This window comes from Periophthalmus magnuspinnatus, chromosome 8 (assembly GCF_009829125.3).
Source record: "Periophthalmus magnuspinnatus isolate fPerMag1 chromosome 8, fPerMag1.2.pri, whole genome shotgun sequence".
Classification (NCBI taxonomy): domain Eukaryota; kingdom Metazoa; phylum Chordata; class Actinopteri; order Gobiiformes; family Gobiidae; genus Periophthalmus; species Periophthalmus magnuspinnatus.
In genome coordinates, this window is record NC_047133.1 from 15,488,068 (window position 1) to 15,505,218 (window position 17,151).

Here is a 17,151-nt window from a genome sequence, read left to right on the forward strand (position 1 = left end):
TAGCTTTACATAATAATCATTGAAATAGTGCTTTTATGTCACAAAAACAGAACAGATCAGTGGCACTTGTGGCCCTGGACTTCAGCTCAGGGTACATGTTCATTGCTAGCCTAAATGTGGTATGCTAATCAGTGTGTCATGTTTCTACGGCAAAATGTAGTAAACTAGAAATTAACAAAAAAAAAAAAAAAACTTTGAATAGAACATAAAATATAAAACTGTTCACAAAATAAATGAGCTGCTTTTCCGTTTAAAAATGTCCATGAATTTAACCTGAGAAGATGTGACATCTGTGTATTTGTACTGCATGTACATCTGTGTATGTGTACTGCATGTACATCTATGTATGTGTACTGCATGTACATCTGTGTATTTGTACTGCATGCACATCTGTGTACACAGCAGTGCCACCTGCTGGACACTTGTGTAAATGCCCCAGCCTCCATTAAATGTCATTCTTTTACCTAAAGTGACTGTACTGTAGCCTTTGCCCCTGTAGAGTCGTCTATTTGTTGTGACCATAGACTGTTTATATAAATGGACTTAGCTAATGAGTTAGCTGCCGCATTCCAAACAGGAAGTGATCATGGGGCATTCGGCTCCATCAGCTCCGGCTTCAATTATCTTTCTATTGAAAAATTGCAGCCCCCCCTCTCTTTGGTTTGCCACAGAGTGCAGGCGGAAGGGGCGTTACCTTCAACAGCCTCGCTCCTGATTGGCTCTTTGGTTGCTATGATACTCGCGGCCAGAATCCCAAATATGTAACTATGCTCCAAATCGTCCCTTTAACTGCTCTAGCCTCGATGAAGCTGTGATCTGGGTCAAACTGGCACATGCACAAATATAAAACACATCTGAATCTCATGTAAAGTTCACAGACAGCTCAGAACTTTCTCTAAAACTGAGAGCATCTTTAGATTTGAAATAACATTTTGCCTCGTCTTTTCTAGTTTCATAATTTTGGTTAAAGTTATAATTTTACTTCCTGTTTGGACACAAGCAGCAGATGTGATAGAGATGTGTAAACAAAACAAACAAAACTAATGTAAAATGCTGATGAATATTTAGCACAAGTACTATCAAGTACTACTACTACTATCCACCAAATCAGAATTAGAAACACACCTGAATCTGTCAAATGCTCTTTTCATGTGTCTCAGAGCATAATAAAGCCCATATCTGTGTGTACTGTGTGTAATATGTGTATCTGTGTACTGTGTGTATCTGTGGGTACTATATGTACTATGTACTGTGTGTACTGTGTGTATCTGTGTGTACTGTGTGTATCTGTGTGTACTTTTTATACTACTGTATTTCTTAGGTAAGTGGCAGCTTTTTGTTACAGACAAACGTGACTTGTTCATTTTTGGTGCATTACCACGGCAACACAAAAGAGGAAATTTGTGAACTGAATTAACCAATGAGGTTGCAGAGGAGAGCAGGGGGGTGGGACACTTAACGACCTCCAAATGAACATTACAGAGCTGGGACAGAGGGGGCTTCTGGGTAATTCATTCTGTGTGATTCCAGGACAGACATAGTGGCATTAAAGCCTCAAGTGAAGATTTGGATATTTTTATAAACATTTAGTTTCTGTAAGGATCCCATTGTCCCAGATGTGTTCAGGTCAGCGCCATATTTACAGCAATTTTATGATCTGAAACACCGCCATTTTGTGATCTGAGTCTAATCAGAATGTAGAATGGATGTTTCACTTTTTCTGTGTACCAATGGGTACATTTTACAGCTGAAGTAAATATGTTGATTTTGCCATTACTGAGCCTGGATCATTCACATTAAATTAGCTTGGATCATTCTTATTAAATTATTCTTTCATTAAGAATAAAGCTTTTGTTCAAGTTCATTTAAAATTAGCTCTATTATGCTGTGTGTCTCTATGGTTCTCATCTGTGACCCCTGTGGATCATTTTGTTATAATTTACACATTTTAAATAATCTAAAACCATTTAATAAAAGAAACGAGGCCGCTGACTTCCGCATTAGAAAACTGCGGCGCCCCCTATGGACAGCTGCACATCACACTAGAGCAGCACATTTTTTTATCATTTGTACCAAAATGACGACGCGACGCTGCTGAATCCTACGAGTATCACCGATTTTAAAAAAAAAACTGGAGAAGGAAGAGCATACGTCACAGTGGGCGTGTACGTCACAGTGGGCGTGTACGTCACAGTGGGCGTGTCACAGTGGGCGTGTCACAGTGGGCGTGTACTGGTGGAGGTTAAACGGGGGTAGATCGGCAAAATGGCATCTTGAAAATGGCAAGATTAAAGATTACTCAAACATGAATCACTCCAAATACAACTTCAGAGGGTCAATGAGAAGAAACGACTAGAACATGAATAAAGATCTGAACAGTTTGAACGGGGCGGATTTAAAACTACAGAGGAAGTAGTTAGTAAAGTGTTACATATTTAGGTTTAGATAATATTTATACCGTTTTGTGTTTTCGGAAAATAATTATTTATAAACAGTGACAGCATATTTAGCTTCACTGCATCTGAATGTTATAAACGCAATAAATACGTTTATAAAAATATCCAAAATATCAGGGGTTTTATTTTGAAAAACCTGTCGCAAAGTAAACGTAACAAGGCACAAGGTTTTTATTGCACTCTTCCTCATGGTAAAACATTGGTTTAGTAATAATCAAGTTGTAGGTAAAGTTCTCTCGTTCTGTTTGTTGTTGCTGTGGCTCTGTTTGACCTCTAGAGGGCGTGCTCCTCCTCTTTGCGGTCATGCCCCTCCAGTTCAGGCCACAGATCGATGTTCCGGCGCAGGGAGGTCAGCACTTGTACCTGGAGGTTGGAGACAGGCTCAGGGGAGGCTGCCAGGGCGGCGGTGGCCATGGTGCGGTTGAGGAGGGGGTTAGGGGGGTTGGAGCTGGGGGGGTGGGTGGCCTTCCAGTACGCCTCCAGGTAATCGGCCAGGTGCTCACACGCATCCTCGAGCTGGTTCTCATCCAGGATTATGTCAAACAGCTCCTAAAATAAAAAAATTAAAAAACCACACACGTGTGAGCGTGTTATTTCTGCGGCTGTGAACTCTGTGAACTCAGCCGTGTTTAATGAATGAATGTCAGTGTGAATCAGACTGAAGTGTTACATCTAAAACTCAGCTATACTAAGAAACAGACTCGATACTCGATACCGATACCATGATGATGATAATAATAAAAACACTCTTTCTTTAGACTGTATACTGTGATGTTCCACATTAAATGTTGTACTTTGTGTTCTATTCCCTTGTGTCTTATGTCTGTGTAATAGAGATGGGGCGATATACAATAATACCGTTAATTGCAATAAAAAAGATAATTAATTAATCATTTGTGGAATTTTTTAATAATCATCACACACAATTATAATGGCCTTTACGGCATCCGACTGCCTCATGTTTGCAGTTTAAATACAATGTTTAGATGTTAGTTCTGATGTTTGTCCATAAGGGGACATCATAGTAATGAAACTTGTTAGCTTCTCTGCCTATTCTGAATTGGTGATGGTTCTTCACCTCAGTCACCCTCATGGCTAGTGACGGAGCACATTTATATCCTCCACTCAAGAAGGTGAAGTCTGATGTGTGGAATTATTATGGATTTGAAAAACAAGACCAACAAGATGAGCCACCAATCTGCAGAGCCTGCGAAAAAAAGATACGGCTCCGAGGACAAACACAAGCAACTTACACGCACATTTAGGAGACAACCAACCGAGCAGCAGTGTTCTGGATGTACTGCAGCTGTCTTAAGGCTCGTTTGGAGAGGCCAGTGAGGAGGCCGTTACAGTAGTCTAACCTACTGGAGACAAATGCATGGATAAATCTCTCTAAGTCTAAGTATACCTTTGATTTTTGCAATGTTTTTTAGGTGGTAAAAAGCTGCAGATGTTATTGATTTGATGTGGCTGTTAAAGTTCAAGTCTGAGTCCATTATTACTCCTAGATTTCTAGCCTGATTTGAAGGTTTTAGAGAGAGACTGGAGGTGACTGCTGACACTTTCTCCATATTTCCGTGGGCCAAAGACAATGACTTCTACTACTAGTTTTAGTATCGATTAGTGTAATGAGAGAAACTTACCGGAGGACACTGAGCCAGTTTATCTGCTGCCACCATCTGGACGTTTAAGTGTTTGGCCTGAGACTTTCCTCTGGACTTGATGAGCCTTTGGAGGACCTGAAAGAAAACAGGTTAAAAAGAGCGCAGAGGTGGGACCTGGTTTAGTTCTGGTCTGGTTCTGGTTTAGTCCCTGCCTGGTTCTGGTTTAGTCCTGGTCTGGTTCTAGTTTAGTCCTGGTCTGGTTCTAGTTTAGTCCTGGCCTGGTTCTTGAGTCTTTTGGAGAGGTTTGTTTTGATTTTTCATTCTAGATTGTTCTGGTTTCTGTCCTGGTTCAGCCCACACTGACCAGGTTTAGAGTTGTTTTTTTGTTCTTTGAGTTTTATTTGGTCACAGTTAAGCCCAGTTCAGCCCAGTTCAGCCCAGTTCAGCCCACTCAAATAACCCTACCCTACCTTGGGTGAGGCGATCTTGATGTAGACGATGATAGGGGCGAGCGAGGTCTTGGCGAGCTGCGACGGGTGATTTATGGTGTCTGCGTCCAGGGCGACCAGCTGAAGAGTCCGAGCCAACTCGAAAATACGCTCGATCTCACTCTGCACCTCCGCTACAGACACAGGACACAGGGAATACAGCAGTCAGATTTCTGGACACAACGGCTCACTCAGTGCTTTTGTCTTTATTTTTACAACTTCATACATATTATAAACACACAGAAGACATCAGATATATGAAGTATCTGACTGCTCAAACAATGGTGTTTATGTCAAGCAGGATTCAAACCACCAACCTTCAGGTCAGAGGACCAACACTCTACTGACTGAGCCACTGTTCATACAGACATGCACATTTCCATATTTATTACTTCATATATCTGACGTCTTCTGTGTGCATATAAAATGTAGATGATAGTAAAAAAAAAGATAAAGATAAAAAAACACTGAATGGGGGCGTGTCCTAAAACCATGTGATCCATACGACCAAACACTTTCAAAAAAGGCGGAGCCATGTGCAAAAGGAAATGAAAAACACACAGGACACAGTCATCTGCCGATCCCACTCTGATGTACGTGAGATCCCACGGATGTAAGGCAAGTGACCGCTTCAAACTGTCGTCATGGCAACAGCAGCTCTCAAACACCACCTACAACTGTCAAACATTTTCTGACACCAAACATGCCGAGGTCAGGTAGAAGAGCTGCTGTCAAACTTAAAGGTCCACAATACAACTTTTCTGGACTCTACCATCTGCTCCTCTCTATGGAGATTATTACTGCTTTACTCTGGGTGTTCTGCAATTTGACATTATTTACACATATCGATGTTTAGTTGAATTTATTTATTCATCTAGAAAATTCCACGGAAAACCAGCATTCTAAAGGCACTACTAGATTATCTCCATGGAAATATGTGACTTTAATGTCATACTGCGGAACATTCTTGGCAAAGCAATAAGCCCTCCATGTAGACGAGCAGGTGGCAGATCCGCTGTTAGAAAAGTTACACAGTGCACACTTTAAATTCAGCCATGATTTTTATTTTTTATGGAATTTGCAGGAAACTGCTTGTGTTTTTCTTTCCATTTGACCCAAAGAGTCTGTCAGTGATCAGAGTCTGTGTGATCAGAGTCTGTGTGATCAGAGTCTGTGTGATCAGAGTCTGTGTGATCAGACTGTGTGATCAGAGTCTGTGTGATCAGACTCCGTATGATCAGAGTCTGTGTGATCAGAGTCTGTGTGATCAGACTCCGTGTGATCAGAGTCTGTGTGATCAGAGTCTGTGTGATCAGAGTCTGTGTGATCAGAGTCTGTGTGATCAGTCTGTGTGATCAGAGTCTGTGTGATCAGACTGTGTGTGATCAGAGTCTGTGTGATCAGAGTCTGTGAGATCAGACTCTGTGTGATCAGAGTCTGTGTGATCAGAGTCTGTGTGATCAGAGTCTGTGTGATCAGTCTGTGTGATCAGAGTCTGTGTGATCAGACTGTGTGTGATCAGAGTCTGTGTGATCAGAGTCTGTGTGATCAGAGTCTGTGTGATCAGAGTCTGTGTGATCAGAGTCTGTGTGATCAGAGTGTGTGTGATCAGAGTCTGTGTGATCAGTCTGTGTGATCAGAGTCTGTGTGATCAGACTGTGTGTGATCAGAGTCTGTGTGATCAGAGTCTGTCAGTGATCAGAGTCTGTGTGATCAGAGTCTGTCAGTGATCAGAGACTGTTAGGCTCCACACACCGAGCCCTTCACATCGTGCTCATTCCAGGTGCCGCCACCACCGGCCTCATGTCATGTGTTTTTATGTTAAGAGGAGGGAGGCACTTCTAAATGAGATGCATTTGGCACTTGGAATTACTATTAACAAGAGCACGATCCCCAGTACGTAAACAAAACAAGATGGCAGACCAGTTACTCAAACAAATGGAGCGTGGCGTTAGCTTTGGTTAGCGCTAACAGCAGAGGTTTAGTTTACAGTGTGATACTGACAGAGCTGTTTGTGGATGTGTCAGGACATGTTAGTCTTTGTTAAGACCTCAACAAAGAACATCCTTGTTTCAGATCACAACAATTCAAAATGTCACTGTGTTTAAGTTTCATGCACTATATAAGTCCTTTTTATTTGACGGAGTTATTGCAGCCCTACACTCTACCCTATGGAACAGCGCCCTCTGCCTGTCAGATCCTCTCCTTCTTTAACACAGTTTAAGACTAGACTGAAAACCCACCTCTTTTCCCTGGCATTTAACACTAGACCCATCTCTTCACCTGGTATTTAACACTAGACCCGCCTCTTCTCCCTGGTATTTAACACTGCGCACACATAAAGGTGTTGTATTGTTCTGTTCCTATGTCGTGTTTCCGTATATATATATATATATATTTTTTTTTACTTTGTTTAAAATGTGCTGTACAGTTCTATAGATTGTTACATTTTTTAGCACACGTATCCTGTGTTCAAGGTGCAAAGCCATTTCAAAATATGAAAGTCTTACATCTACTGTATGTCTGTGTTAAAGATTACTCAGATTTCAGAGGCTCAAGAGAAGAAATGACTAGAACATGGTTAAACATCTGAACAGTTTGAACAAAGCAGATTTAAACCTCTGTGGAACATGATTAAAGATCTGAACAGAACAGTTTGAAAAACAGATTTCAGATCTTTGCGGAAGAGAAAGTGTTTTTAAAAGCACTTGGGGGATGGGTGTGGACCTCTGCCGAGGCACTGGCTCAGGCTTGCATTACACCAGCAGTATGAAGCTTGTAGTTATGGGGTAAATGCTGCATTTAAGGCCACATTTAAAATAACATGATGTAAAACACATGTAACAGGTTTAAACATCTTAAATGCTTAAATGGGATCAAGATACAAGCTCCAGATGCCCTCCCTGCACTATTACCTTATTCCTTCCTTTTACTTTCCCAGGCTCTTTGTTTGTTGGAGGTCACAGTGAGTTAATGGCAGACAGCAGACAGATGCACATTATGAACATCGTGAGTAAAATCAAATCCAAAGTTCGAGGAGCAAAAGACAGAGAAAGACAGCCATTTTGTGCTGGAGAGGAGGATACATACCCAAGACATCTGGATCAAGAGAGGAAGATGGAGGGAGAGGAGGTGGAGGAGGTGGGAAAAAGACAGGATGAAAAAGAAAGGCCAGATCAGAAAATAAAAGACTCAAATTTGTAAAGATTTTTTAAGTATAGTTGAACCACAACAATAGAAGAGAAGCAGATCAGAACCATGTGTAATAATAACACCCTTTGGATGGTCAAAAGTCCTAACGATGGTGCCCATAACAGTCAAAAGTAACACGACTGAACCTTAAAACTATTTAAAACTGGGGTCAGAATTCTGCAATCTATATTCTGAAACAAACAGTATCAAAATAGAGTTAGTCAGAGATATCATTGTTTGAGAACATGATGAAACAGATGAGCCTGGGAACTCACAAGGGGGCGCTGTGGTGGGCTTGTGTACTACACTACAGTATGTGAGGGTGTACTTTGTGTGATTGTGCCATAGATTGTATAAAAGAAGTGACATCTATTTATATGTACAGCTATATATACAGTTTATGTTTGTAGCCAGTTGTACAGTTGTATGTGTGTGTGTTTATATATGTGTCTGTGTGTCTGTGTCTCACCCAGGCTGGAGCGTGTACTGGAGCGTTCGATGATGGTGTGTTTACTCGGGTTGTTGAGGACGGAGCGTTTGGCCAGTGAGATGTCGGCGGTGACTCGTGTGATGGATATCCTGAACAAAGAGAGTCAAGGAAATATTGCAGAAATATTAAGATGTTATTTCTGAAAAACTTTGAACCCCATTTTAAAAAGTAGTGTTAACCATAAGAAGGGTTTGAACAGAGAGATCGCTAGATTACTCAAACATGCAGGGCAACATCTGAGACCTCTTCAGACAGGTTTTTGATTAAGGAACATGTAAAAAAGCTAAAAATAATCTATTTTGCATAATATCCTGTCTGTATATCAAAAATACAGATTATTCATTTCATTCCAAAGTTTGATCAGTGCCTTGGCGGAAGTCAACACAGTTTGATCTTTAATCTCTGTTTATTGATGCTACTTTCTCAGAGTGGCAGAATCAGAGGTGACACCAAATGGATCAGCCAGCACCAGCGAGACACTTTTGAACTGACACATTGTGAGATATTTGAGTAAATGCATCAGAACATGGAGAGCACAGGTGCGCCATCTTACCTGCCCTCAAACTTGTGTTTCAGGAAGTCGAACAGGGCCTTTTGCATCATGTCCGTCACCTACAAAGACAAAACAGAGAAAACAGACACAAAACACAGGAATCAGTCTCTAAACAGATAAAGAATAAATGTTATGACTATGATGTAACCTGGTCTTATACACAGACAATTAACCTCAGATACTATAGGACTACAGCACAGCACTCTTTGCACCATTGACAGTACAAATAAATGGACATAGCCAACCTGCTAGACACCACGCTCAAAACAGAAAGTGATCATGGACACACTTGCACTGACTTTGGCTCCAATTCACTTTCTGTGTAAAAACTGTGTCCCCTCTCTCTGTAACTGCTGCTGTCATTTTGGTCTTAAATGTTTGTATTAACCCGCTCTACATGATCCTGGGGCTTTTATTTTACTATTGTGTCTGTAAATCAAGATATGAACATTAATAACAGACAAATCAGGCGCCTTCTTTCCATGAGGTCACTCACGCTAGCGTTAGCAACAGGTTTGATTGACAGCGTTGCTAAGCGCCTGTTCCCTGCTAAACCAGCTGTGCAGGCGAGAAGGGGCGTTACCTTCAACAGTCTCGCTTCAGATTGGCTCTTTGGTTGCTATGATACTCATGGTTAGAATTCTAAATATGAAACTCTGCTCCAAATTGGTCCCTATAACTGCCTCGATGATGCTGTGGATGACACACTCCCTCAGTCACTTCTTTACACAGTCTGTGGTTTTCCCTCAATTGTACAGGACCTTAATACTCCAGTACTCAGTAGTATGTTTGATTCGTGTGTAAATGCTGCTTGTTGTTGAACAGACTTGTTCAGTTTGTTCTGTTTTGTTTTTAACATGCTCTATAAAAACATATTGATTGATGGTAATATCTCTGTTTTTGTCATGATGCCTGTAGTATCTGTCTCCCTGTGTGCTCCCCCCCCCCTCCCCTACCTGTCTGCTTGGAGCTGGGAGGAGTTCCGGACTCCTCCAGCGCGCACCTGGAGCGCATCTGTGCGATTACCTCCACCTGCTGCCGAGTATTTGAGGGCTCGGCAGAAGACACTTGGGGCCAGACCGTCCGCGTATTCCTGCTCGTCTTCACCCTGTTTCCAGGACCGTCTCGGACCAGACACTCGGGCCAGACCGTCTGCGTGTCAACATTCCTGCTCTCGCTCGTTCCTGCTCCTGCCTCTGCGCACCAGCTCCGGTACAGTCCACCCCTCTGCCTTGCCTCCTGTCCCGTCTTGGTCTCCAGCTTGCGTCCCATCTCCTGCCCTGTCTCCCGCTCTCTGGATTACTCCTGCTGGGTCTTCTCTGGCCCTGTCCCTGGTCCCGTTGTGCTCCGGCCCTGGCTGTCTCCGTGCCTGCTCTGGACATCCCTGCTTGGCGTGCCCTGGTCTCGTCCTGATCCTGTCCTCGTTCCGGTCCTGGTTTTCCCGTCCCTGCTCTGCACTCCTCCCGTCTGGTCTGCCTCCCGCTCCCTGCTCCCCGTGTGTGTTAAATTAACTATTAAACACTGAATTTCACCATTTTGTAAATAAACACTGAGTCTGCACTCCTTGGTCCGCACCCGTACTAGCCGTTACGACAGTTTTAAGTGAATACCATCATTTTCATATGAAATAACTCCACTGGAGTCATTCTTACTTCGTAGCCTTTGAGCGACGGTCCCACTAAGATGATGGGTCTCATCGACGGCACCACGTCGTATGGCGGCACATGCTCCATCTAAGACACACACATATTCAGTTCATCTGAGACATACACATGATCACGGCCCTGCTGCTTTAAACTGTGTAAAGCAAATATATATATGTATATATGTGTGTATCTGTGTATATATATAATCTTTAATGTGGAACACATTTGGCTCTGCTGTTTGACTGTATAAACTATAGCCAGTTCAGATTTCAGTTTTAGCCTGAACATAAATCACACAGAAATGTCCTCTCAGTTTTCACTCTGATCTGAGTAAAATATCTGCCAGTGTAACAGATCTCTCACTCATATTGAGCTTGTGTCTCTATAGTTCTCATCTGTGACACCTGTGTATCATTATGTTATAATTTACACATTTTAAATCACAATATTCATCTAAAACAACTTAATAAAAAAAACATGTCCACTGACTTCCATTTTAGAAAACTGACATCACACTCTGATGTCACAGAGATTCATATGTGACAAATAAAATGTATTATACAAATCATATTTATTTTGTGGAATCATGTTTAAAGTATCAGAAAAATGTGTTTATTGTGTAAAAATTGTAACAGACTTTTGGACAGAATTTTCCCAGTGTGGTGTCATCCATGTGAAGTCATCAATGTGATGTCATCAGTGTGACATCACCAGTGTGCATCATCAGAGTGACGTCATTAATGTGATGTCATCATTGCGAAGTGTGTGTCAGTGTGACGTCACCATGGGATGTCAGTGTTATGTCATCAGTGTGACGTCATCAGTGTGAAGACATCAGTGTGATTCTTGATTTGTATAAAACTATCATTTATATTTAATAATAAACTTGAGAGGGTGATGAGCTGCTGTCAGACTCTTTAAATACGTCTAAATAATAAGTGTAAGTGCAGTTCTGGCTGTAGGTCCATTAAACACTGTATAAAATTACAGTATATAAAAGTATATCAATATGGACCTTACATACAGATGGTTTTAGCCTGAACGTAAATCTAACTCAAACGCCCTGTCTCCCTCCTCAGTCTCTCCCCTCCCTCTACCCTCTTTCTCCTCTCTCTCTCTCTCTCCCCTCTCTTCCTCTCCCGTTTCTCCCCACTCTCCCCTCTCTTCCTCTCCCGTTTCTCCCCACTCTCCCCTCTCTTCCTCTCCCGTTTCTCCCCACTCTCCCCTCTCTCGTTCCTTTCTCTCTAGAGCAGATTGATAGATGTGGGTCTTTCAGACAGAGCAGTGAAGTCAATTTGTTTTATTCACGGCTTAAGAACGTACAGCAGCCAGGATCTTTCCCTCTCTCCCCTCTCTCCTGTCTTTTTTTTCTTTCTCTCTCTCCTCTCTCTCTTCGCTCTCTCTCCCCTTTCTCTCTCTCCTCTCTCTCTTCACTCTCTCTCCCCTTTCTCTCTCTCCTCTCTTTTCTTTCTTTCTTTCCCTCTCTCCTTTCTTTTCTTTCTTTCCCCCTCTCTCCTCTCTTTTCTTTCTTTCTCTCTCTCAGTCTCTCTCTCCTCTTTCTTTTTTTTGAGTCTAATTAAAACAGAGCTACTTAAAAGTCTCATTAGCGCCTGAGTGTGTTCTTAAACCAGAGCTGCTGCTGCATCTGTGTAATGTGTTTTTTCATATTCACTGCGCCATTTGCAGGACTTTTGACCTACGTTTGGGATGGGACATTTTGTTCAAAATTGTGAATTGCAAAAGGGCAAAGACCTCACCTCTGTTCTAATGTTGTTTCCCCATCACAAACAGACCTGGAGTTGTGTTTTCTTTCATTCACACATGTTTAACACACAAACCCTGTGTATTTAGGTATGTGAAAACACTCTGTTCCACCTTGTGATGTCATCATGTGGTAATACAGGAAGTGCTCTACTGTGTTTTTGAACTCCATACACCTTCACTTGCATCATTTGGATCATTTCAGAGCTGGAATTGCCAATCTCTACTGAACTAAAGGTAAAAGGAGCTGTTAACTTGAAAACTACCAATTCATGACATCACAAGGTGGAACAGAGTGTTTTGAGCTTTGGAGATGTAGACAGACCAGTGTTGGGCACGTCAGGGCCGGCAAGGCCTTTTCTGCTGGCCTAAACATGCTCAGAAATGTGAATTTATTTTATTTTATTTTCAAACTTTGTAAATAAAAATATTGTCTATTCTCTGTTCTGTTCATACCATATTATATCCACTTCGTTGAGTGGCTTCCAATGTTGTTTATTGTGGTAGAGTTTTTATCCAATTCTATTTTAGCTACTTGTCTTTTCAGGCAAATTTCACTGTAAGTAGACACAGACACAGTGAGTTTCAATCGCCAATCAGATCTCTATTCTGCATTTTTGGGCTACCTAGAAGGTAGCCCAAACTGGACATGTACGTGTCCTGTGATTGGATACGCATATGCATTAGATACAGCCTGAAAGGCGGCAGTTTGCAGAATGTCGAACTAAACCTGGAAATCCAAAACCTATTGCTATATTTTTAACTCATAATGACCGAAGGAGGAGAAGAGATTGATCTGGTTGCAGATATACTTTTCAGGGCAAGAAAGGCATTTCATGAAAAGCTGGATATTATGAGAAGAGGTCGGTCAACCCCTGCGCTAGCTAACCTGTCCCAGCAAGGAAAAGGGTTTGTCTGTCATTTCCAGACGAGCAACTATGAACAGTACCCATGGATCACAGCCTCTGAGAAATGCTGCTGTGTTTGGACGGCTGGGCACTTACAAGCTACAATGCTTTTAAAAACGTTTGGAGACACTCGAGTGGACCTGCAGCTCAGCGCACAGGCACACAGGGAGACGGAGCGCCACAATGAAAAAGTGAGTTTATAATGTTAATAATAACGTGGCGCATTGAAGTTGCCTCAGTTAAAACAACACTAAAGTTTGTTAAATCTCAGCTGCGCCACATTTTCAATCATTTGCTGTCGTATAGACTATTGTCAAAAAATGCAAATGATCTATTTACTTTACTTTGTTTTGTTATTGTCTAGTTGGTGTCTGGTGTCACAGTATCTGTGAACTTAGTTTCCTACTCTTATTGTGAATGCAATGCTGCTTATTGGTTTTAAATGCTCCTGAAATTAAATGTTGCTTGACTAGCCTGTATTGAGGTGATGTTGTATTGTGTAAGTGGGACATCAGTGAAGGCCCGAGGGCCTGCCACTGAGACAGACTAATAATAAAGTGTTACTCAAACATGTGTGAATGAAACTAAACACAACTCCAGGTCTGTTTTTGAGGAGTAACAGCATTAGAACATGGATTAAAGCTCAAGTCAGTCTGTGTAATACAGGAGTTTTAAGAATACTTTCTCTTAAACTTCGCTCACTTCAGACACTGATTACACCTCGAGCTCTGCCTCTGCTCCATTTTTGGGGTATTACAGAGAGAATTTACCCCTGAACTAGTCCAAACCCTTGAGTCAGATATTCACAGATATAACTGCCCTGGTCTGTGCAGTTTCACTTTCACTTTATATTGTTCACACTGTGACATCATGATTTATGTCTCAATATGAATGTGGTTCATGTGCTCTGGTCTACAATCGTTTATATAATGTCATAGTGAAGTATTTCCCTCAGGCTTTTTAAATGTAAATCCAAACCCACACAGGCTGAGCGTGGAGCGAGAGCGCTCCGCTCTGGAGCGAGCACGACCAACGCATCCGTTTTGAATCGTGAATACAGAATACATAATATATCTGCATGTGTCACCTTTAAAACTGACTGAGAAACAGAGACACAAGAGGAACTAATGTTAGAGTCTTTACAGTCTTTAGCTGCTGCACTGGAGAAGAGGGGGTATTTACCTCTATGGGGTATTAAAGAGATGATGTAGGCTTGTGGGCGGAGCCTCATGCAGACTCGTACTGCTAATTTTAAGGAGGGTTTGAACAGGGCCCAGGAGAGATCACTAGATTTCTCAAACATGACTGACATGTGAAACCTCTTCATGTTTTTGAGGGAACAGAGTTAGAACAACACATCCTCTGTAAATCACTTTTCTGTCATCGGCTCAGCTTGTCTCATGACAGATATTCCACTGTATTGTATTAAACTCATCTAGCTCCATGGAGACAACTAGGTGACACCACAAAGCCAATTTACAGCTCAGGTCTGTGGAGCGGCAGCCCTGCTTACAGAAAGAAGGCATGTTTTCTAAGGCATTTCATTTACCTGAATAAACAGGATTGATATAAGCTTAAAGCAAGTGGAACATTTCAGGCAAAGCAACAGCATTTCCATGGAGACAGCAGACACTACTAAAAAGGTTACACAGTGCATCTTCAAAATGCTAATTTAAAAAATCAGTATAAAACACCTTGAAACTTGTCAACAGGAGATTCTAAACTGTTTAGAAACAAGAGACATTTTGTTTTTTCATGCAATGGAGTTTTACCTGAGGGGGGCGCTGGAGAGCTACTGCACTGTTACATCATATAAAGAGCACATCTCATTTGTATTCATTTCATTCAGGCCAAAACTCGAGTCCAAAGAAGTCAACGTGAAATCAGACCCGTTCAAACGTGAAACTCAGACCTGTTCAAACTGTGCACATCTTTGACCATGTTCTAGTCGTTTCTTCTCATTGAGCCTCTGAAGTTGTATTTGGAGTGATTCATGTTTGAGTAATCTATATTATTAAGTGGTTTTAGATGAATATTGTGATTTAAAATGTGCAAGTCTTCCAAGTATTCCAACGTAAGAAATCCCAGTATTTGCCAGAACATTTAAACCTAAATTGAGATGTATCAGGTCTAAACTGGAATTAAACAAACAATGCTGTTATGAGCAGAGCAGAGATAGAGCATCATCTGAAGTGTTTGAGTTTGAGTAACTTATTATTAGTTTGTCTGCATCTCCAAAGCTCAAAATACTCTGTTCCACCATATGATATCATGAAGTGGTATTTTTCAGGTCAACAGCCCCTTTTACCTATAGTTCAGTAGAGGTTGGTAATTCCAGGTGTGTGTTATGTGTTTTCTCAGAGGTCGTTGCACTGAAGTGTTTGGTGGGTATTTCAAATGAGGCTGACGTGATCTGTGAACTGTGCAACAAATCAAAGCTTTCGTCTCCGGTGCAAATGAAACACCGTTGGGACGCGTTACCATGGCAATCTGACTAACCCGAACTGTCACCACAGCGATCTGACTAACCCGGGCTGTCAGCATCTACACCTGCACCTGCTGCAGCTGAAGTCATGTGGCACAGCACAAACGTGTGGGTGGAGACGTCATGATCAGGTGTAATTATTATGAAGAGTGAGATCACCAAACATGACACAAACACTACTTTATATTTAGGAAAACTATTTCATCATTTTGCTTCTAAAATAGGTATTTTATTTTCACATGAATAATTACAAAGCGATGTTCACTGTGACTGTGAGACTGTGTGAGTTTTGTTCAAGTCTAAAGGCTCTAAGAGACGTCCTGTTATAATGAACCTAAGTGAGCTCATACACCACGACTGCAGTACAAATACTTTTACTACAACAATTACCTAAACTACTACTTCTACATTTAAGAGTACTACTGCTGTTACTATAACAACACCCAGTCTACATTTTGAAAAAGGATTCCGCACATTTATAACATGGCGTCTGGATTATTGAAACACTGAATGTCCAGAACACCAAATCTCCCAGGTATTTAACAGTACACAGGACATACAGGTGTTGTGTTTGTTCTTTTCCTGTGTATTGTGTTATCTGTATGTATCTTTGTTTTTGTTTTTTTTACTTTTATCTGAAGCTCTTTGTTCAACTGAAGCTGTTTTAAATGTGATATAGAAATAAACTTGAATTGAATTGAACTCTTAGCCAGGCTACTACTACTATCACTACTACCAGTACAGCTACTACTACTACTACTACAACTGCAACTAGTACTACTACTACAGTAATGTTTCTGGACAAGCAGAGGCAGAGCATACAGAGTTAATCAAATGTTAGTTGTTAGTAAAGATTAGACACTCACCGATTTCTGTTTCTGTTTAGCTGGGCCTCCTACAGCACAGAGCAACACAGAGGCACAAAACAAGAGAGAGAGACAGCACGGCGTTAGTGACAGTTTCACAGAGACAGAGAGAGAGACAGACACAGAGAGAGAGAGACACAGAGAGAGATAGACAGCACAGCGTTAGTGACGAAGACAAAGGGTTGGGAGAAGAACGGTTTATATCGATTCAAAGGAGCAGTCACCAGCACTCACAGAGACAGAAAGAGAGGTCAGAGACACAGAGACAGAGAGAGAGGTCAGAGACACAGAGACAGACACACAGAGACAGAGGTCAGAGACACAGAGACAGACACAGAGAGAGAGACAGAGGTCATAGACACAGAGAGAGAGACAGAGGTCATAGACACAGAGAGACACAGAGAGATACCGCCAGAGACACAGAGACAGACAGAGAGAGGTCAGAGACACAGAGACAGGCAGCAGCAGCAATTTTAGTTAGTTCAACACCTCCACTGCAAAAATGACATGAAAATAGATAAGAAGAGGTTAAACAGACCAGCCATATTGAACTCATCTTCAGAGGCCTTTAAAGAGGAGGTGAAGAGGGGGTATTTCCCTCTATGAGGTATTAAAGAGGAGGTATTTACCTCTATGGGGTATTAAAGAGTGGGCATTTACCTCTATGGGGTATTAAAGAGGGGGTATTCACATCTATGGGGT

At 41.6% G+C, this 17,151-nt stretch overlaps 1 protein-coding gene across 2 annotated transcripts in view; it reads right to left on the reverse strand.

Annotated features, from left to right (window-relative positions):
* Window positions 1–2,672: 2,672 nt before the first annotated feature.
* cacnb1 (calcium channel, voltage-dependent, beta 1 subunit) overlaps window positions 2,673–17,151 on the reverse strand; it is a 57,066-nt gene continuing 42,587 nt past the window's right edge. Inside the window, exons 8-13 of one of the 2 annotated variants that reach the window (XM_033971463.2) lie at window positions 10,436–10,516; window positions 8,784–8,842; window positions 8,210–8,319; window positions 4,531–4,682; window positions 4,100–4,195; window positions 2,673–3,005 (exon numbers count right to left, since the gene is read on the reverse strand). In XM_033971463.2, coding sequence (XP_033827354.1) covers window positions 2,730–3,005; window positions 4,100–4,195; window positions 4,531–4,682; window positions 8,210–8,319; window positions 8,784–8,842; window positions 10,436–10,516 — 774 coding nt within the window. In that variant the 3' untranslated portion in view covers window positions 2,673–2,729. The remainder of the gene's footprint in view (window positions 3,006–4,099; window positions 4,196–4,530; window positions 4,683–8,209; window positions 8,320–8,783; window positions 8,843–10,435; window positions 10,517–17,151) is intronic. The other variant, XM_055223633.1, reaches the window with a different exon arrangement.